At 38.0% G+C, this 22,615-nt stretch overlaps 1 protein-coding gene across 1 annotated transcript in view; it reads left to right on the forward strand.

Annotated features, from left to right (window-relative positions):
- The window catches only part of dscamb (Down syndrome cell adhesion molecule b), a 681,084-nt gene that overhangs the window by 521,963 nt on the left and 136,506 nt on the right, over positions 1–22,615 (forward strand). Inside the window, exons 12-16 of the mRNA XM_028800187.2 lie at positions 2,003–2,199; positions 2,277–2,373; positions 3,007–3,135; positions 6,189–6,356; positions 15,937–16,007. Coding sequence (XP_028656020.1) covers positions 2,003–2,199; positions 2,277–2,373; positions 3,007–3,135; positions 6,189–6,356; positions 15,937–16,007 — 662 coding nt within the window. The remainder of the gene's footprint in view (positions 1–2,002; positions 2,200–2,276; positions 2,374–3,006; positions 3,136–6,188; positions 6,357–15,936; positions 16,008–22,615) is intronic.

Below are 22,615 nucleotides of genomic sequence, written 5' to 3' on the forward strand. Positions count from 1 at the left end.
CATGAACAGATGCAAGAGTTTGGCGAACTTTTTGGTCATAACCCGATTTGTACGTGTTCCGAGACATTTGTGACCCGAGGTTCCACTGTATGTATAACTCGTCAGCATAACTATGGGAGCTGATTCCATGCTCTGCAATAATTTTACCCAATGGCAGCATAAACAGGGAGAACAGAAGTGGACCTCGCACAGAACCCTGTGGTACACCGTAATGAATATCATATATTTTTGATATATGGTCCCCTAAGCTGCCTTCCATTTAAATATGTCCTAAACCAATTTAAAACAACCTCAGATAAACCAGTCCATTCTTTAAGATGATTTAAAAGTATATTATGATCATTTATATCAAATTTAGCACTTAAATCAACAAATACAAGAATAGAAACATTATTCATATCCATAGAGACTCTTCGATCATTCACAACTTTCAGTAAAGCTGTTTCAGTGCTGTGCCCTTGTTTATAACCAGACTGGAACTTCTCATAAACATTGTTTTCAGAGAGAATGTCATTGATCTATTTAAAACCCACATTTTTCTAAAATTTTGCTCATGAAAGGCAAGTTGGAAATGGGTCTATAATTACTGAGGTTAGAATTGTGTAAGTTATGTTTCTTAGGTTGAGGCTTAACAACTGCTGTTTAAAGTGTTTCTGAAAAAAGTGCCTGTTTCTAATGAGTAGTTTATGATACCCAGTACTGTTAAAATTATACAGTCAATAACCGACAACACATGCAGGGTCCAGCATTGTGCCTACTCTCTGGGTTATATTTGATTGAATATCGGTAATTTTAGTATTAAAGAATTGAGTTAATTTTTCACATATGGAGAGAGGTGCAATGATAGACCAATTAGATTAAGGGGGAAAGTTTAAAAGCTGATTAATTGTATGGAAGAGTATTCTAGAGTTGTTATTATTCAATAATATAGAATATTGCTTTCCCACTGAGTATGATAGGGTGAATATAAAAATAAGTCTTTATACAGTTTGAGTCATGTGGTTTAGGATATTACAACTGATTTTTTTCATAACACACTTTTATTCCATCTGGCATTACTGTAAATATTGCTGTTAAAGTGATTTTAAATCCAAAGTTATATATGCTTTACTTTTATTCACCTGTCTACTGCATATAAAATTTATTCATGAGGCATAAGTAAAATGAAAATCAATTTGTTTAAATTTTTCATGCATCTGTATGGTTTTCTAAGCTGTTCCATGACTATTAGAAGAGCAGACTGAATTAGTGCATCCTAATCAATGTTTTATTGGTTTCATCTAATAAGAAATGTCACCATACTAAATGTTTGTGTTCCCCTGTAAATACTGTACTGAACTGTACAATATTTTGCTTGGCTATATTTCTGAGGAATTTATTGGCTACTAATATGTAACTATGTGCTTAAACCTATTTCATTACTTTGACGCTATTCAGGTATAATATTTCGAAGCCACTTTTAAGCTCTAATCTATGTTCTATTGGTGTGTTTTCGTAGCCTTCAGCCTTTTTAGCACACATTTCCAAATAATTCTCAGTTTGTGGTGTATACCATGCTAATTTGTTTTGTAATAGACTCATGCAAATATAAATTTGTCTTAGGAATTTTAGCTGTAGGTCTTTTCGATTGCTTGTTGTTAAATTACCCAGCAATGACAAATATTTGCTCATTAAACATGCATGACTGGAAGAAATTTGTATTGTTTAGGGATTTCCTTTTTTTTCACAACTGTATCAATAAAATTGTTGAAAATATGTTTCAAGGCAGAGCCATATATTTGTCTCAGATGTTTACTATTGTATAACCTGTTCACTGTTGTCCAGTAACATTTTTCAAATCAAGATTAGTATTAAATAAATTAAAGTGACTTCATCTTAATTGCTAATTCTATAAACTTTCTGTAGTTTGCTCTCACTTGGTTGTTATAGCATTTTACATCATAAAACAATATTTTCTTCTTAACATAATGTAATACATTATGTATTAATATTTTTCTTTCAGTCCCAGCCATGGTTACATCCTATCCTAACACCACTTTAGCCACTCAAGGCCAGAAAAAAGAAGTCATTTGTACAGCACATGGGGAGAAACCCATCATTGTCCGCTGGGAGAAGGAGGATCGCATCATTAATCCTGAGATGTCTCGCTACGTTGTTACAACCAAAGAAGTTGGCAGTGAAGTGGTTTCAACTCTTCAGGTATGTGAATACTGGCAAAGCTCAGTATTCACTGTTACCAGTAATCCTTTAGTAAACTTGTTTGTTCCATGATTTAGATTTTACCTACCGTCAGAGAAGATTCTGGATTTTTTTCCTGCCATGCCATCAATTCCTATGGAGAAGACAGAGGAATAATTCAGTTGACTGTGCAAGGTGTGTTTATACAGTATATACCGCAGTTTCCAGATTACCTTTGAAGTGAGATAGCACAAAAATATTCGCTCATACTTTAAACATTTTTCTTGGATAACATTGCATTTCAATGAGGATTCAGATATTAACTTTGATTTTTTTCAAGGTTGCTGCAAATGAAATACTTTACTAGTGCATAATAGACATGTAGATGTATAACTGTGTGGTCGCACAAATTCAGTTCTTATTTGTTCCCGTAGGATTGCCTTTCAGATTATTTACAACCAAGAGTGAAGTAGTTAAGCAGATTTCGTGTTCAACAAGTTGTATAAGCCATACATTAAAATGAATATAGAAGTGGTATGATAGTGGAAGTGCTAATAATTTGCATATCAAACTTGCAACAGGGAGATAGAAAGGTTGAAGGAAAAAGCTCTTAATCTGGTGCCCTATTGATGAAATGCTTTGGCTGAGTTCAAAATCAAATGACAGCCTAGTGTTTATGAAATTCTATCATACAGCATGCTTAACTTTCACAACCATCCAATACAATTAAGATAATGATTCCAATATGGGGTACTTAATTTTAATGACATTTATATGATAAAGCACAATATCTCCAGAGTAATTTATCAGTTCATTATCTACCCTCAGAACCACCTGACCCACCTGAGGTTGAGATCCGCGAAGTTCGGGAGCGCTCCATTACTTTGCGCTGGACTATGGGTTTTGATGGGAATAGTCCTATAACTGGCTATGATATTGAATACAAGAATAAAACAGGTATGTTCTCTGAATTTGTGTGTTCTTGTTCGAAATGTACTGCTTAAGGACTTTTACAAGCTGTAGTCCCCACAATATCAAGTGAAATTTTCAAACAATAAAACAAGAGGAACCTTGTCTTTCCTAGTATCACAAATGGAAATATTATCATTGATATAATTTTTTGCCAATTTTCTTCCATTTTTCCATAGCATTGTGAGTCATTTCAAACTAAAGGCAAAATTCATATAATATATTGCTTTATGCTGCTTAAATTTATGCCTAGTTCATTTTAAGCACTTTCCAATTTTTTAATTCTAAATATTCTTAGAATAAGTAAACATATTTCATTATCAACTGGCTTTTTGATAATTTACATAATAACAACACATACCAATCTCAAAGAGGAAAAATTTAACACCATTCTTCTCAGGTTCTAACTTTCCATTCATCAAACTATATCTGGGCAGCTAACAGTCAATGGGGAAATAGTAAGAAAATCCCAACAGAGATGCTAGATCAATGAAGCAGTAGCACTTTATTAGGTAATACTAAATTATCCTTCTTAAGTGATGTAGGATAAATCCAGGATAAGTTTATATAAAAGTACAAGGTAATTAATTTCAAACGATGGTACCTTTTAAAACCTATGACAAAAAGAAAAAAAAATTGTATGCTTAAATTCATAACATACAGTACAATAATGTATACATGTTCATGTTAATGCAATAGATATAGTGTAATTAGGCAAAATCTTTTATTTATATATATATATATATATATATATATATATATATATATATATATATATATATATATATATATATATATAATATACTAGGGGGCTTCGCCCCCTGCTCGCTTTGCTTTCCAACCCCCGTATTTGGTTTTCCGGATACACACTTTTAAGATTGTTTTTTCTTTGAATTGTTGCTATTTCATTAGTTTCACTTTTATTTCAGAACTTCTGTAAAAACAATATTTGTAATCTTGTGAGTCCCAATATGCTGAATCTTTTTAATGAGGTCAGGATAGGTTTCTCTGTTTGGAATTTCAGCATAGACAAAACGATCTACATCATCAGCATTTAATATATTTTTTTTTTTTTACAAAGTAACAAAGTAAGTAGGGTTCTGCATTGGACTCCTGTCTGTAAAGTCGTGCTATTTTCCTCTCTCAGTTCCAAAAGTACATGGGTTTACCAAGGTGATACCCCAGCTTTTGTCTAGGTTTTGTACAATGGCTAGACAGAACGTTTTTGACTCCTGGGGTAAATTTTGATTTTTAAATAAGCAGACAGATAAATAAATATACATTAACAAAGTAACCAATAAATGCATGTGCGGTAAACTCCATTTTTGAAATTCTCAAGATTCTTTATTTGTCACATGCATAGTTATACAGGACAACACGCAGTGAAATGCATCCTGATCCGCTTATCAAAAACTGTGCAAAGTTAGAAGAATATCAGTTAGATTAACAAAAAGTCATAAATCGAAAGATAACAGTATAGTAGAAATTAATAAATAAGTAAAATAATGTGAATAAAGTAGAATTAAGTGTTAAGGTTCAATAGTGTAGTAATTATTGTGCAAAACCAAAGTTAGACTGGTGCATAGTTAAATGAGGCAGTTTGTTTGTTTTATATTTTCTAATTTTCCTACTTTCATATCCTTTAACTTTCTCCACATGTGTATAGCACCAAGGTTTTTTTTTTTTTTTTAGCCTTTCTAATTTCCCTGGTTTCATACTCTCTAACCTGCTCTGCATGTGTTTAGCGCTAACGTTTGTAAACATCTCTATGAAGTTCTACTTTGTCTTTTACTCACTGTCATTTAATTCTGAGCCGGATTGGACCTGCTTTTTTTTTCAATTCCACTTGTTCCGGGCTGATAATTACTTTCCTTATTTTCTGAATTTGCACGTCGATTATTCTATTTTGCTCTTTTTTTCTGTCCAACACATTTGAGTCTCTTTTCTCCGTGCTTTTCTTTATTCTTCGTTTAATCGTCGACGTTTCATTTCTACCCTATTCATTTAATTTCTACCTTATTCATTTGTGCCGTATTGACCTTATACACTTTATATGCACTGAGAGCCCTGGAGCAGTGTGTGCTGCATGACTGCCTTTACACTACTGATTTGTTTTTTTTTTTTTTGATATTGCTTGTAAGTAGGGTGTGTCTTGCTAGACTCTCGTTCTATGTTCCCATGAGACGCACTGTGGCAGGTCTCTTTCATCTTGTGGGTCTTTAAATTATCTTCCGAGAAAGATCACGTATCGTAGACTATCAGGACAGGGGACAGGATTTCTTTTTATAATAGATAGATATATATAATATAATATAAAATTCAGTGTCTGTCTGTCTGTATGTCTGTCCACTTTTCACGAGAGAACTACTTAACGGATTTAGATCTGGTTTTTTTTCTAGAATTTGCTTGAACATTCCAGTTGATTTTGCGACCTCTCTCATTGTGCTAAGTATCATAGTCCGCTTGCGGTCCCGATTTATTTGTGCAAATCCGAGAGAGATGCAGTGGGCCGAGAGGAGGGGGGCAGGGCCCTCCTCACTCACACGCCAACCTTGGGGTGTATCTTACATCCGCTTAGCTAGCAAATGAGACAAATACTTAACGGATTTAGATTGGGTTTTTTTCAATAATTTGCTTGAACATTCCGGTTGATTTTGCGGCTAATCTCATCGCGCTAAGAATCATAGTTCACTTGCGGGTACAATACAGTATATTTGCGCTTATCTGTGACAGAGGCTGCGGGGAGGGGGATGCGTGATGCCAGGAGTGGGGAGTCAGTCTACCTCTGTGTTTTGGAGTATACCTTGCCTCCGCTTAGCTAGCGATACCTTTTCGTTTATTTTTTTAAGTTTGTCCTGTTTCACTACTACGCGGGTGGAGCCACGGGGGTCGGCTAGTATTCTATACACAGGGTTTAATATTATAATAACCAAAACTTTTTGAGAGCTTGTCTCTACTTTCACATAATCTCACAGATTTAAAAAAATGTTTTTTTCCTGTATTTTTTTTATTGTCTTACTTATTATTATTTGTTCTTGTAGACTCTTGGGATTCAGTTCAAGGAACCAAAGGTGTTTCTCCACATCTAAACCAAGCCACAATGATTGATCTTCACCCCTCTTCAACCTACAACATTCGTATATATGCCAATAACCAAATTGGGAAGAGCAAAGCCAGCAATGAACTCACCATTACTACAGATGAAGCAGGTACCCTAGTAATTAAATTGCAACTATGTACAAAATGGTTAATTATGTTTTTGTTATGTCATCAGAGGAAAATATAAAGGTTAATGTTTACAGATCTGCTTAATACAATTAAGAGTTGCGAGGGGCCGGAGCCTATCCTGGCAGCACTGGCTGCAAGGCAGGAACTGGCCCTGGACAGGGCACCAAGCCCATCACAGTACCTAACCTATTGTTCACATACTGTCATTCACACAGTGACAATTTGGAAAAGCCAGTAAATTTAATCTGTGCATAGGTATGTGGGAGGAAGCCCACTGGGAGAATGTTATAATCTCAATACAGATAACAGTTATGGATGTTGAGTTGGCACTTGATAGGCAACAGTGCTAACAACTTCACCACCATACTACACATACAATAATAAATATCAAATAAACATGTAGAATTTGCATCAGTAAGAGTTATTATTTTAAGTAGAATCTTAGTTAAAGATAGCATTTATAAATGGGTGCTGTATTATGAATATTTTTGCATTTTTTCTTTACACACTGATTTTATGTTACTTGTTATAGAGAAAGCAGAATAAAACGGCAGCAAATGAGCAGTATAAGATGATAATCTAATAGTGTTTTGTTGGCCATTACGATGATGAAGCTCAATCCAGTAGCATTCCAAAAAAGGCTTTTATGTTAAATGATGATTTATAATGAAGCCATGTGTTCTCGATGAAAGAACGAATTAAGCAGAGAGCATAACAAGAGTATGTGTCAGATGTAGATGGGCTTGAACACACCTCTCACAGACAGGGTTTAATCTAGATTTAGTCGTCCATTTCAACATGTGACATTGCAAATTACATACAGTATAAGATTCATCAAAGAAGTACTAATAGAGGCAAAGTCTCAAGTGAACAGTTACTAATATCCTGTGGGCATGAGAAATTATCTATTTTGTATTCACAGGATCTAGCCAATCCCAAATTGCTACAGATTTAATTTCTTACTGTTTTATTAATGAGCTCCTAATTAGATCCCAAAATGTCTGGCCTCAATTTTCACCAGTTTGCAGTTTTAAGCATTAGCTGTACATTCTGCCTCTTTAGAATTTTACTGTGTAATGCTACGTCATCTAAATAGGCATCTACATATTTAGGATGTAATTTCAGCACCCAGTAACTTGAGAAATGTCACAGGAGTTCTGTGAACTTCAGATGTTACTCAGCTATTAGCGGCATTTTCCAGTGTTCCTGAGTAAGATCAAAGGAAATTACTATTTATACAGTAAAACACGTATCTCTCAGTATTTACATCAGGATGACCACAGCTGATAGCATCAGCAGAATGATTTTGGGATGAAAATTAAGGTTTGTTTTTAGCATAGACCTCTGCTTGTAATTTTATTTTTGGAATATTTAATTGTCCATTATTATGTCCAAAACCGGACAAAGAAAATCACAATTAACAACTATACCTGTAAAGCTGCATTTTTAAAATAAAAAAAAAAAAAACTGTAATTTTCAGCATTAAGTAAACATTTTGTTAATCTTGAAACTGGGGCGCTCATATGAGTTATAAAAAAACAAATTCTTTGCTAAAGTAATGCCGGAGAGTGCTTGCATTAATTTCCTTGCAGCAATTTTCTAAAAAAGTCAGTTTTATAGTTTGAAACTTCAAAACTGAAAGTAATATATGTCTTTAAAAGCCAATATTTATTCTGTCTATGAGAACTGCAGTTGTGGTCAAAGGAATTTTAAAATGTGTTCCAAAAACTGGGAACAGTGAATGATACATCTTGAAAGAATACGCTTTGGTCAACAAAGTATCATTTAAAAGCATTTTGTTGTCTTTTAATATTTTCTGTGACCCCAAACTAATGTCTATGTCTAACATCAGTATTGTTCATTTGAACAATTATCTCAATTAGTATTACTTTTTCCTTGCATCACTATTTACTTATTCACCGGTATATTACTTTTAGAACCTAAGAAATGGCAAAATGTCTCATTTGTAAAAATTTCAGATATATTGCCTTGGTATTTGTCAGTGCAAATCATACCAAATGTCCCTTTTTGATTTGGAAGCTATTTCTATTGCTATTGCTATCTCCCCATTTGACACTACTAAATCTGGTTTTGCTTCAGCATTAATAACAGGTTCCCCTCCACCCCTCTAGATAAGCCTGATTACTGGCATATGCACTATTTTCATCCTTGTTGCTTTGCTCTTGAATTTTATGTATGATAATAAAAGCTATACATACCGTATATACTCACATATAAGTCGGGTCTTGAAACCCGAAAAATCGATCATAAAATCAGACCCCAACTTGTACTTGTTCAAAAATGCGACACTTAATTTTTATTTTTTTTTTTAACATCTTCTTTCGCTATTTCAACAATGTTTAATTTAAAACCAGCTTCATATTTTCTTCTGATCAAACGCTCCATTGTAGATAAGGGATGCTCTTACGATAAAGGTGTATGAGGGTGTGAGATACAAGAAACGCAAATCGGTGCAAACATTGCTTCGGAATAGTTTGGGTATTACCGTGTGGTCACATAGGCTCAATAGAGAGATTGAGAGAGAGGTTAGGAGCACATGCTGATACAGCACATTGCCGCTCCCACATAGAAAAAAAAGGCAGTGTGCTCCATGGTTACTGTTTCAGGTGGGCGTTAGCATAGCTCTTGTACCATTAGCGTGAGTTTTCCACATTCTCCTTATACAATCGACATTATAAAATACCAGACATTATACTGTAAAATCAAGTCCCAACTTATCTGCAGGAGAACTTATCCGCGAGTATATACGGTAATAATGAGTAATCTTGTCCAGTCATGTTCAGTTATCAGATTGACACATGGTACTTTATTTCTTCCAAAGGTGAAATTTAGCTTTTTACAGAAGTGCAATAAATAAATATTGTGGCAAACAACAACCCAAAAACACACAAAAATTGCTAAAAAGAAAGAACACTTTTGATTCATCTAAAGGTAAAAAGAGGACGTGAGCGTCAGTAGGCTTTGCGTCTTAGCAACCAAGGTACCGGAACTATTCTATAACATTTCAGTAATTATTTACCGATCTGATGCTGATCTTACTGATCATAAAATAATTCATTACAATAGCAATTGATGGTAAAAATTCATAAGAATAGAATTACGGTATTTGAGGGTTCCTCTAGAGCGCCTCTTTCTCTTGCACGATTTGGCTCAAAAAATAATCAGCATGTCAACATCTCATAACAGGCTTAAGTTTAGAGTTTTAGCCATTTCAGCTCTAAACCGTACTCAAGAAATTGTGACACACAGACACACACACCCATCACTGAGATATCGATGTTTTCGGTATTAAGGTACCCTAAAACATTGCGATCCATTGAAAACCAGAGATTGAAATGTTTGATGAATCTTAAGCTTTTGCTCATAGGTTATGGTGGGGGAGGGAGCAAAAAGAGCTGTCACAGCAAGGCATTATATAAGGCATGTCTCTATAGGTATGACAGAGCCCCAGTAGCATTTCTTGACACACTTCTGATGAATAATTTATTGTAGTCAATGATGGTGCGTTAGAGAGAAGATGTGCAACATTGTTCATAATGGCGCTCAATTTTGTCTTCAATGTATGCACTACTACTGCCTCCAACAGTTTGAAAGTGTGTCCCAATACTGAGTCCTCATTCTCAATCAGCTTGTGAATTCAATGGGTCTCTGTTGAATTTGTTACTGGTGTAGAAAGTCACACTGGCCATCACAAAGCTGAAGAATATGTGAGTATGTTACTACTCACACTAAAAGAGAACCACTCTGTCCTTTCTTTTATAGTTCTTATATGCTATGAGACCAGTGCAGCCTATCATTGATGTGGACCCCCAAGTACTTGTAGCAGTGCAGCATCTTCACATCCACTCCTTGAATAGTTACTAGGCTTTTTGGTGCAGTGAAGGTCAATTACCAATTATGGCAGCCTATGTATTGCATTTGTGTACATTTACTTAATGTCACTGTGGACTCATGCAGGGAAATTTAATTTGAGCTTTGGAAAGGTAATTCTTATATTAAAAGTACTTGCTTTCCTACAGACAAGTCAAGTCAAGTTGGGGAGCATGCACTGGTACAGTACGTTGCCACACCCACTACACAACGAAACAATTCGGGATCCGGGTTTGCAACCCCCTCTATCTGCCTCAGCCAGGTGTTACGTGGGTGACCCCTTGGTCTGGTCCAGCCACTCGGGTCCCTAACAATGATAATCTTACGAGCTGGATCACCCTCAGGGAAATGCGCCACATGGCCGTAGTGCCGTAGCTGACGCTCCCTCACAATGCACGTAATGTGCCTTATTCGGGACTCCATGAGCAACCGCTTATTCGACACAAAGTCAAACCAATGGTACCAAGGATTTTCCGGAGAGACACAGTACCAAAGGAGTCCAGTCTAGGTCTCCGGTCACTGGTTAGCATCCATGTCTCGCAACCATATAGCAAGACAGGAAGCACCAGGACTCTAAAGACTTGAACCTTCGTCCTTTTGCATAGATATTGGGAGCGCCACACACCCCTTTCCAGCGACCTCATGACCCCCCATGCTCCCCCAATCCGTCTACTGACTTCATAGGAAGAGTCACCAGAGACATGAATGTCACTGCCAAGGTAAGTAAACCTCTCAACAATGTCAACACTCTCTCCGCAGACAGACACACTGCTGATGGCTGTGGCCAAGAGGTCATTAAAGGCCTGGATCTTGGTTTTTATCTAGGACACTCGCAAGCCCAGACACTCAGACTCCTCACTCAGTCTCTCAAGTGCCCTGATCAGAGCCTCCATTGACTCCGCGAAGATCACAGCATCATCAGCAAAGTCAAGATCCATGAACCTTTCTTCACCAACAGATGTCCCAAAGCCACTGGACCCCACGACCTTGCCCAACACCCAGTCCATACAAGCATTGAACAGAATAGGAGCAAGAACACACCCCTGACGAACCCCAGAATAAACTGGGAAAAATGGAGAGGTCCTGCCTCCACTCTGCAAAGCACTCACAGTACCAGTGTACAGGCCGGCCATGATATCCAGCAACCTCAAGGGGATCCTGCGAATCCTCAGGATGTCCCACAGGGCAGCTCAATCAACTGAGTTGAATGATTTGCGAAAATCGACAAAGGCTTCAGAGAAACTCTGCCGATATTCGCATTTGCGCTCCATGAGAACCCTCAGTGCCAGGATGCGGTCGATGGTAGACTTCTTAGGAGTAAAATCAGACTGCTCCGGTCGCTGGTAGGTGAGCAAGTGATCATGGATCCTATTTAGGACGACCCTAGCAAGGACCTTACCCAGCACAGAAAGCAGTGTTATCCCCCTGTAGTTGCTGCAATCCAGGCGATCACCCTTCTCTTTCCAGATAGGGACGACAAGTCCAGTTTTCCAGTCAGTTGGGATGATGCCAGTCTCCCAAATGGAAGCAAAGATTGCTTGCAATGCTAGGAGGACAGCCTTACCACCAGCCTGGAGAAGTTCACCCCGGATACCACAGATCCCTGCAGCCTCTCCCCCCCTCAGCTGGTTCACCACCTGTGTAATCTCAGTGAGATTGGGTCGTACACAGCTAATTGGAGGATCAGCCTCAACAACCGTGGACCCAGAGATATCCAACATCCTAGCCGGAGGATCAGCTTTGAACAACTGCTCAAAGTAGCCAGCCCAGCGGTTCACAATTGCAGTGACATCCATAAGGACCGTTCCATCAGCTACCCTGACTGCGACTCTCCGAGGAACAGATTCAGATGTGCGTAATGCTTCGATTCCTCTGTAAGCAGGATGTGGGTCGCTAGACCACAGATGGTGTGTCACTTGCTCACAGGTTCCTCTAACAAAGAGTTCCTCTTTATCTGCCCTCGGAGCCCTCGCAGCCGTCCCTCTCAGTTCCCGGTACAGACCAGAGTTGCCATTGAGCCATGCGCTGTGACTCATCTCGATGATATCCAGGGTGCCCTGCGAGATGAAACACCTTCTTCTGGGAACACCGGTAACACCAACACAACCCTCAGCAACCTTCAGGGTCTTGTCACGGAAGGTCTCCCACATCACATTAGAATCGGCAGTCGTACCCAAATCTGCAAGTTCTTCACACAAACTGCGTGCAAACTCATTAGAAACAGCCTGGTCTTGGATTCTGGCCAAGTCGGGGCTCATTTTCCTAACAGGTGGTAACCTACTGGACCTAAGCTGGATCCTAAGAGTAGCAACAACAAATCTGTAGTCAGAATTCACAAACTGGGCACTTCTGTAGACCATGCAGTTTTGCAAGAACCTCCAGCGTCTGCCAATGAGGATGTGATCAATCTCCTTCACTGCACCACCAGTATTGGAGTACCAAGTCCAATGATGCAGTTCAGGGCACTGGAACCAGGATCCAGCGATTCGCAGCCCCTAACCTTTTGCAAAGTCAAGGAATATGGAGTCACTTTCACCATGGTCACCAGACCCATGGGGACCAAGACAATCCTCATAGCCAGCCCTGTCAGTGCCAGTGGCTGCATAGAATTCACCCATGACCAGAGGAGTGTCACCTCGTGGGCACCCATCAACCACCGAGCAAAGCTGCAAATAAAATGTCTCCCTCACTGAGACATCACTCACCGCGGTCAGAGCATACACTGAGACAACAGACAAGGCACCCAGAGAGTGCCATAATCTGAGTCTCATAATACGCTCGTTGAAAGGAGTGACATCAGACATCGGAAGAAGCCAATCCGCTACAGCAACAGCTACTTCCTGAGTATGACAGCCATCAGACCGACCAGACGAATAAAAAGTGTATCCACCTACAGAGATCTGACCAGTCCCTGGTCTGCGCACCTCAGAGAGTGCTGCCACTGAAATGCGGAGTTTTCACAGCTCATCCGACAGCAGAGGAAAATGATCATCTTGCCGGAGAGACAAGACGTTCCATGCGCCCACCCGTATGGGCCACCTCAAATTGGGACCTGAGTGCTGCCGTGTAGCGGGCAACGCCTCATCACCACACCAGTTCCGATCCCCAACAGACCTGACCGCATTGGCTCTCCAACGGTTTTGACTCTTCCGGGGATGGGGCTCCCGAGGGCTTTCCCCCATCTTCTACATGATGCAAGCAGCCTTCCTATGGGTGGCTGCAGCAGAGCTACTCCCACTGAGAGCAAAAAGGAGTCCTTTCTGTAGTCTCGGAGCCTTGTGAAGTGTTTTTTTTATAGTGGATGGATCGCCAACCCTGCCACCAACCCCCATGATTTCCCTACAAGTTGGAGGACTGCTTGCAGGGCCGGATGCAGTTTATCATCATACCCAGGACTAACATTCCTACAGACAAACGAGGCTTATGTTTGCACCCTGTTCATAATCAGTTGTCATACCATCTGTAGCCAAGACAACTCCTACAGACACTTCTAAGAAATAACTTTGTTTATGTCTAACTTCTTCTATTTACTTCAATATATCCCTTAGTAGACATGGTTATGATGTGTTCTTATTACTTCCACACAAGGGATATAATTAGCTTTTCTTAAACCTACCCCCAAAGACATATAGGGTGGTCCAGGTCTAATTATGCAATTTTCATTGCGCTATAACTTAAGTTTATTACATAGAGAATTCACAGCGCCTGCCCTACACATAGAGATTTCACTTAAAATTCTTTTTGTTGCCAATAGGTGGCAGCACCTGCCCTGCATTCCAAAATGGTGGGGAGATGATTGTCAGTCAGCAGTTGCATAATTAGATCTAGACCACCCTGTATAGCAATATACATTTTAAATTGGCTGTATGTCTTTCTGATTTTTATTCTATCTAATGTTCTTTTCTTGAATTTGGGTATGTGGTCCTATGTTGTATTTTTGGTTATTTGTGGTTAAATGCTGTTCCTCTTCCCTCATAGTTAATTATGTAATAGTGCTTTTGCTTTGTAATACTGCCCCTTTGCATCTCTAGTCAGGGGCTGAGTATTTATTTTACTTGTTCTGGTGCTGTAAATCTCTTATATAATGGTCTGTTACTACACTTAATATAGCTGAAACCTTTTGCTTGCAAAATGTATTACTTAAGCAAACATTTATGGCCAAGAAAGGGAACAGTTGAAATATTTCACGTGATGCCCTGTGTACTTGCACCTCTTCACATACTCTCAAACACTCGGTATCTGTAGTTGTACTCAAATGGACCAGTGGTGGAAAAATGGTAGCACAGACCCTAGTAAATGCTCAAGAATGAAACAAATCTTTTTTTTTTTTTTTTTTTTATACACAAGTGCCAGAAACATAATTCAGTATCATGCGCTGAAAAAGAAACATAGTCCTCTGCAATGCCACAAACTATTATAACAGAGAACAAAAACAAGTGAAAGTGAATATGTATATTATCTACATTTAATCAAATAAGTAATGAAAAAAATAGAGAAACAAGCAGGGAAACCATTTTTCTTTCACTTCCTTCAGATTGGTCAAAAACCCAGAAGACGAAAAGTATGGCTATCAAAAATCAAAAGTGAAAAATATGGTAGCTCAGACACAAAACTACACAGGAAAAAGCATTGTTACTGTAAATATATACAGGAATTCTATCAAAAGTTTTCACAATCAATCACTCCCCGAATGGCAGACAGTCAAATCACACATTGGCCCTACACAACCATTCGGCAACACCGTCATGATGCCCATCTCACACAGCCTTGTTTTCAGCTGGATGTTCCCTGTTTCATGGGTTCTGTCTTTAGACAGACTGCAGTATTCATCCCATTTATCTGTCACATCTTTCAGATTTATTGATGGCATGGTTTCCATTCATGCCAAATTAAACAAGGCTACACTATCATTTTTGACCATGTTTCCAGATGTTCGTCATTTTAAATGTGATTCAGTTGGTATACATTCTGATGGCTTTAAACATATTCAGGCATAATGTATTAATAGCTAAGATTTTTCACATAAGTTGCAGAAACCTTTAGAACTTGTTCCTTCCTTCCAGAAATATCCTTATATTTTGTTAAGGCTGTTTGTTCACATTTGGATTTTCACCAACAACCTGTCTCTGTTGCTAGGAGTTTACAGGGTATGTGGGCCATACCAGGAGACAACATCAGAAGGGGTGACACCAAAATGACTGTGTATAAAATTCTTGTACGGTGTTTCAAGTTGAAATCACAAGGGGAGGCCTGATGAAATGGTGTCAGTGGGCTGAAAAAACTAAGAGAGACTCCCCAACCCCACATGATGCAGTGCCCCATTAATATTGAAAAATCCCACACTGCATTAAACAGCCTGATATATGCACGCTGAATTGTTAAAGTAGGATCAACTGTCTGTTAAGGATATCTATTCGTTAAGTCACCAAAGGGCTTCTGGGGGTAGTAAATTCCCGCCTTGGTTAACACACAGAGTGACACCAACCCCAGTGATGCCACTGCTCTTATAAGTAAGTCTCCATTTTTTCACAATGTTTAAAGATTAAATTGTGAACCATGTGCTGTTTAGTAAGTTTAAAATGGCAGAGGTGGGCTATGTACTGTACATGATAACTGCTCCTTGCCAAGTAATTATGGATGTACGTGTTTAACTGCTGTTCTGTTTTCCAGCTCCAGATGGACCACCTCAGGATGTTCAGTTGGAGCCCATATCCTCACAAAGCATTAAAGTGTCATGGAAGGTAAGCTATGAAATCTTTTGATAGTTGTATGCAGTAGTGACCATATTTGTAATGAGACAGGATCCTCCAAGGATGCTTTCTATTTCTATTTTACTTTTGTAATTGTTCATAACACACATTTGCTGTTCTACTTTATTGCTGATAGTATGTATATACTGTATACTAGTGATCAAACTTACAAAATTAGAGAACAAATTTGATTTTGGTAATTTACAAAGTCAGCAGTTATCTAAGTTGAATGTTATCTCAACATGAATAGCAGACATATTGTAATCATGTTTCACCAGTGAAAACTATCCCAACATCTCAAAATAAAATGACACGGTGGCACAGTGATAGCGCTGCTTCCTCACAGTAAGGAAACTAGGGTTTGTGTCCCGGGTCCTCCCTGCGTGGAGTTTGTATGATCTCCCCATGTCTGCATGGCTTTCCTCTGGGTCCTCCGGTTTCCTCCCACAGTCCAAATACTGTACATGCAGGTTAGGTGAATTGGTGATCCTAAATTGGCCCTAGTTGTGTGGTTGGTGTGTGTGTGTGTGTGTGGATGTTTGTGTGTTCTCGGATGGACTGGAACCCAATCCAGGGTTTGTTCCTGCCTTGCACCCTATACCAGCTGGGATATGCTCCAGCAGACCCCCAGACCCTGTTCAGGACTAAGTGGGTTAAAAAATGACTGAGGGATGACTAACAAAATAAAAGATTTAAACAAGATAATTAAAGTTGAAGAGCATGAGTTGCTACTATGTAACAGCTGCTTCTAATCTAGCAATGTCTTGAAATACCAAGCAACACCAACCAATTTAATCAACATTAGTAGGCATTTTGCAAGATGGTGAGCTGCTTTAGTGTAGCAGAAAAGAGGCAACGTCAAGTTGTTCAGGCTGATGGAATGACCCATCATTCCAAGAGCATAATTTCTCGAATACTAAAGCTGTACAAAGAAACAAAATCATTCAAGTCTCAGAAAAGGCAAGTCACCCATGCAAGACAAGTGCGCAAGAAAACAGCAGGATGTGGAGACTCTCCACAGCTGGAATTGCTCACCAATTCAGTGCTGAACACTGCAAGGATTTGTCTCTACATATAGTGTCTCATCATGTGAGAGAATTGGGACTGAAGGCTCACTCTGCAGTGACCAAGGCTCTCATAAGCAAGGATAAAAAACCTAGACTAACTTTTGCTGAGGAGCATGTTGTGAGGCCTGAGAAGAACTAGTCCAAAGTTCATTTCAGTGACAAAAGCAACTTTAATTTAGTTGGTTCAGATGGGAAACATTATCTTCGGTGTCGAATTGGGGAAAGAATGAACCCAGATTGTGTGAAGAAGTCAGTAAAGCTCGGTGAAGGAAGTGTCATGGTGTGGGGAATGTTCTGTGCAGCAGGAGTCATGCCTCTCATAAGGCTACATGGCAAGGCGAATACTAATGTCTATCAGCATCATGTGGTTCCATCTCTGTGAGCATCACCCAATCAACCAGCAATTTTCGTGCATGACAATGCCCCTTGCCACACTGCAAAACGAGTGAAGCTATTCTTAGAAAGTGAGAATATGAAAGTGATGAGATTGCCAGCCCAGAGTCGTCCTCTGAACCTTATTGAGAATCTCCAGAAGGCAATTGGTGACAAATGTATAGCAAAGAAACCTGGTAGAGTAACTGAATTGTGGAATAAGCTGGAAGATGAATGGGACAAAATCAGGCCAGAGCAGTGCAAGAAATTGGTTCTGTCCCATGGGTGCAGATGTGCCAACATCATTGAAAGCAAGGTCCTCTACACTTCCTACTAAATTCTGAAACCTGTAATCATCAAAAACATTGATAAAATTAATTTGAAGGCTTCTTTTGCAATATAGTAACAGTTCTCCAACTTTGAATGGTGTAGTTTTTCAAAATTAAATGGTTTTGAATTCATTTCTTTTGCCTTGGTTATTTTTAAAACATTCCAGTGGAACAGTAATCATAGATACAATAGTTGAAAGAAACCATTTTTCACATATATACAATATACATTTTTTATCACCACTTATAGTTGGATAGTTTTAGTTCCAGGCTATATTTGTGGTGATGGGCTCTGTTATGACTACAAAAAAAATGCAAAAAAACAGGTGTAGAAATTAGTTTACTGCCATGTAATGTAAGTGAATGTTTTTATAGAGTCGGCTTATTGAAAATACAATACAAAATAGAAATGTAAAGAGATATGCTGATGCTAGATATGTAGAAAATACTACTATGTTTAATCAGATAATTTGAAAAAATGGAATTTTGTTTAAATGCAAGAAAATATGAATTTTAAATCCATATAACCACATAAGCTGTATATGCCATTTCTAAAAAGTGCTTTTTCCTCACGAAAAATTTTTGAAATGAAGATCATCTACAGGAAGGAAAAGGGATCTTATTGACATCTTTGGCTGAAGTATGAGATTTATAACGCTAAAAAAAATTCTTGTTGCGGTAAATGCTGAAAAAACAAAGAATTTCATTATATTATAGCCTGGAAGAGACCAGAAGTGTTAGTAATCTGGTAGTTTTTCCCGTAAACAGAAATATATGTGGCGGCACGGTGGCGCAGTGGGTAGCACTGCTGCCTCGCAGTTGGGAGACCTGGGGACCTGGGTTCGCTTCCCTGGTCCTCCCTGCGTGGAGTTTGCATGTTCTCCCCGTGTCTGCGTGGGTTTCCTCCGGGTGCTCCGGTTTCCTCCCACAGTCCAAAGACATGCAGGTTAGGTGGACTGGCGATTCTAAATTGGCCCTAGTGTGTGCTTGGTGTGTGGGTGTGTTTGTGTGTGTCCTGCGGTGGGTTGGCACCCTGCCCAGGATTGGTTCCTGCCTTGTGCCCTGTGTTGGCTGGGATTGGCTCCAGCAGACCCCCGTGACCCTGTGTTTGGATTCAGCGGGTTGGATAATGGATGGAGAAATATATGCATATCATATTTAAGTGTTTTCAGGCCTCTCATCCACTCCCAACTATAATACAATATCTAAATTTTATATATATCTGCTGTATTCAAAAGCCATAGAACACACTTTTATGAAACAAGCTCAGGACCGATTAAATTTGTTAAAATAATTTTTAGAATGCTTACACCGGCATAGCTTGTACCAGCATTCTCCCTTTACACCCTGTTTTATATTAAATGTAAATGTGAGATTTAAAACTGTTTTTTTTAATTTATGTAGTTATTTTATTCATATTGCATCTGTTATGTAAGTCGTTATTACTCTCTAACACCACAAACACAAATTAAGCACAATACATAATTATGTACACGTGCATTCATTGCTAAAGTGAAATATATAACACTGGCTATTAAAATCAGTTGTTTTTTTCTTACTAATTACTTTATTTTTTGCTTTCTACATTTATAATACAGTATGTAGCAATTTTAAATTATTTAAAATATTGTGCAAGTATCATTCTGCACAATCTTATTAGGAACTTGTACCATTCTATTCTATCTAACTGTGGACTTTCGTGTTATAAAATTTCATTACAGGGTTATACATTGTATATTTTGTTGGCCTATTCTCCATGATAATGCTAATAATAATATGGCATGACTGGTGAATTACTTGTTCTATTTCTCTTTTGGTCAAAAGATTACATTCTGCTTGTCATGACCATCTCTTTTTATACACCTTACAATGGTATGATTTTTTGCAATATCTTGACCAGTCTTACAAAACTTGGTAATAATTTGTATCCCCTTCTAGTTTGCAATGCATTTTCATATAAAAGATACAATAAGATTAATCCCTTCAAATACTGTATATGCGGGAACACTTTAGAAAAAATGTGCCTATCTCTGGAGATGCACTAGTTCCTATGAAAATATAAATTTGCGTAGAAGTTAACCTAAGAAAATCTTCTTTGGCTAGAGATAATGAGCTTAGATGCCAAAGATGAGTTGCATTGGTGTCGCATAATGATTTGAGTTCCATCATAAGAGGAGCAAGGTCAGAGACAATCATATTTATAAGATGTGAGAGTAGGCAGAAATTTTTACCATTAAAAAATTCTATGAAAGAGTCTCACTGTCTTGGTGTCTCCTTGAAAATGTACACTGTGTATAGCCATTTTGCTACTTGTATGTTTCTGTACTACTACCTCCAATTTTATGGTGTGGTAGGTGGTCATTGCAAGTATAAGGTTCTCAAGTCTTACAGTGTTCATGACTGGGTATCTTAAACTGTTAGAGTTAAACATTGAATGAACAATTTCCGCAAAAAAGTTTATTGTGAATGGAATTATCTTTCATGATATTTTTCATTTTCCTCTTGGAAGTAAAGAATGATTCCACACAATATAATTAACTGAAGTTAATTTCACTGAATTCACTTTAGTATCTCCTATCTCTCCTACGTGCAGAGAAAGAGTCACAGTTATAAAAAGAAATTTCCCTCTCTGCATTTAAATAGTTCAATGTAGATCCCCAATCCTTTTTTTTTTTAATTAGAAACCACCCACTAACCATAAACTTCACACTTTCCTAGATGCCCATACACCCACTTCTTCAAGAATCTTTGCATGTAAACAACACCTGCAAAGTGGAATCAACTTGCTATGCTTCAAACAAAGCAATTTATTGATTTAAATGAATAAAATATCACACTGCTGGCATAAATGTTTATGACTTGATTAACACTGTAAATGCACTTCAAAACATATATCAAAGTTTGAAGTGCCTTAGAAATGGCATTACTCTTCATTCACTGGGCAATCTTACATCCAAATTCAACTAATTGTATATACTCTAGTACGTAATCTGTATTTTTTTATTCTACTCGGAATGCATGTGATTGCACTGTTGCAGCTTCTGAGCTTATCTACTGTAATAAAGGGTAAGAGTTATTAAGCGTGCATGCAATGTATCAGTACTTGTCTGTTACAGACTTGAATTTATTACTGCAGGCACACAAAGAAACATCGCAATTGAGCTGAAGCCTTAAAAAAACAAAAAATTATTAAACAAAATTAAACAAATAAGTTTTTGGCAAGATTAATTTAGTATCCAAAATAGTTTTAAAAGTTTGAAATGTACTAATATTTTAACAACCTGATGGATGGGAAAGAGGAATGGAAAGGAGCAAGAGTGTTTATTAAATTTCTGCCCAATCCAAATCTCCTTGGTTATGCTGTTCTTGCTGTTGTGGTCTCAAAAGACACAGGCTGTCAGTCTTGGTGCAACTACTATCAAGGCCACAGGAGTTGCTCTATCAAAGTGCCTGAGCTGCTCAGATTCGACACTCCATTATGCAGCTGATTTTTGTGTTTCATACTTGCCCTACTGCTGCAGCTTCTAACCTCCTCTTCACTGTTCTGCAAAGCTTCTTTTATGTTCACTCTATCCCATGATACCACCCCATCTTTGAAGTTTAGGACATTACCTAAATAGTTTCTAGTCAGGCCCAAGTGTTATGCTATTTTTATGATGCTCTTGTAGCAGTCCAACGACATTAACTGTGTAGTCCCAAGTTAGATCCAGAAGTGATATTTTTTATGTTGTTTACATTTTTAGACTTTTGTAATCTCTAGTGTAATTATATAAAATATAAATGGTTTTCTACATTAAATATAATTTCGAGGACAATGGCAAACCTAAAAAAGAAATGCATTTTGAAAATAAATAAAATGATTATAGAGTTAAATATAAAATAATGAAATAAGGTGGAACAGTGGTTGGAGTTGTTGCATGACAGCTATTGGGACATAGTTGTAGTGCCCGGAGTTTGCACATTTTTTCTGTTTGTCAAAATGGGTCACTTACTCTGGTTTCCTCCAACATTTCAAAGATGTACACACGTTCGGTCAAGTCTAAACTGGTTTGATGTGTGTAAGCATGTTGTGCATCAAGTTTGGTTTTGTTATTGTGCTAAATGCTACTGGTATTGGCTGTAGCACCTCTAAGACCCTTGCATGTAGAGACTGACATTTTAAAGACCTTGGAGCACTGTATAAGTTTTTTGACAGCTGCTTTTGCGTTCACATTATCAGTGTCTCTTTACAACACTTGGCACACATCAAATACTCTCTGCTTTTCTAAACTTTCAATCAAAGGCTACCAGCCGTGGTGGTGGTCATGCTTGAAATGGTTACATTTGTCCTTAGTCCAGTTTACTCAAGTAGATAAGATTGCTTGATTCATTAAACTTGTAAGCAGTAGCCTGTGTCTATACACTTTTAATTTGATATCCTTTGTGAAGCTTGTGGTTCCAGCTCTTTGAAACACCCAGGCCAAAAAAAGCCCAGATCAAAGTTCTTGTGCCATTGAATAGCCAGATCATATCTATATATTATAAAAGAATATGGTATTACAATGTAACTAACTACCTTATTCTGGCTTTGCAATAACTATGCAAGTTCTTAACCAGGGTAAGCTTTTCAGATTAAGATGTCTACTTAATGTTCTAACTTGAGTACAGTATTTGAGTACTCCAGACAGCATATGCATATTTAGGTGTTTTGGACACTAGGGGGCGCTCCAGCTCCCCAAACACCCTACACAAATAGGCATGGACAAAAGATAAAAGCCCAAAGAGTCTTTATTCAGAGGAAACTCTTTAAAACCAGCATTTCCCACCACCACAACCACAAGTAAATGAAATA

This window comes from Erpetoichthys calabaricus, chromosome 4 (genome assembly GCF_900747795.2).
Source record: "Erpetoichthys calabaricus chromosome 4, fErpCal1.3, whole genome shotgun sequence".
In the NCBI taxonomy this organism is placed as follows: Eukaryota; Metazoa; Chordata; class Cladistia; order Polypteriformes; family Polypteridae; genus Erpetoichthys; species Erpetoichthys calabaricus.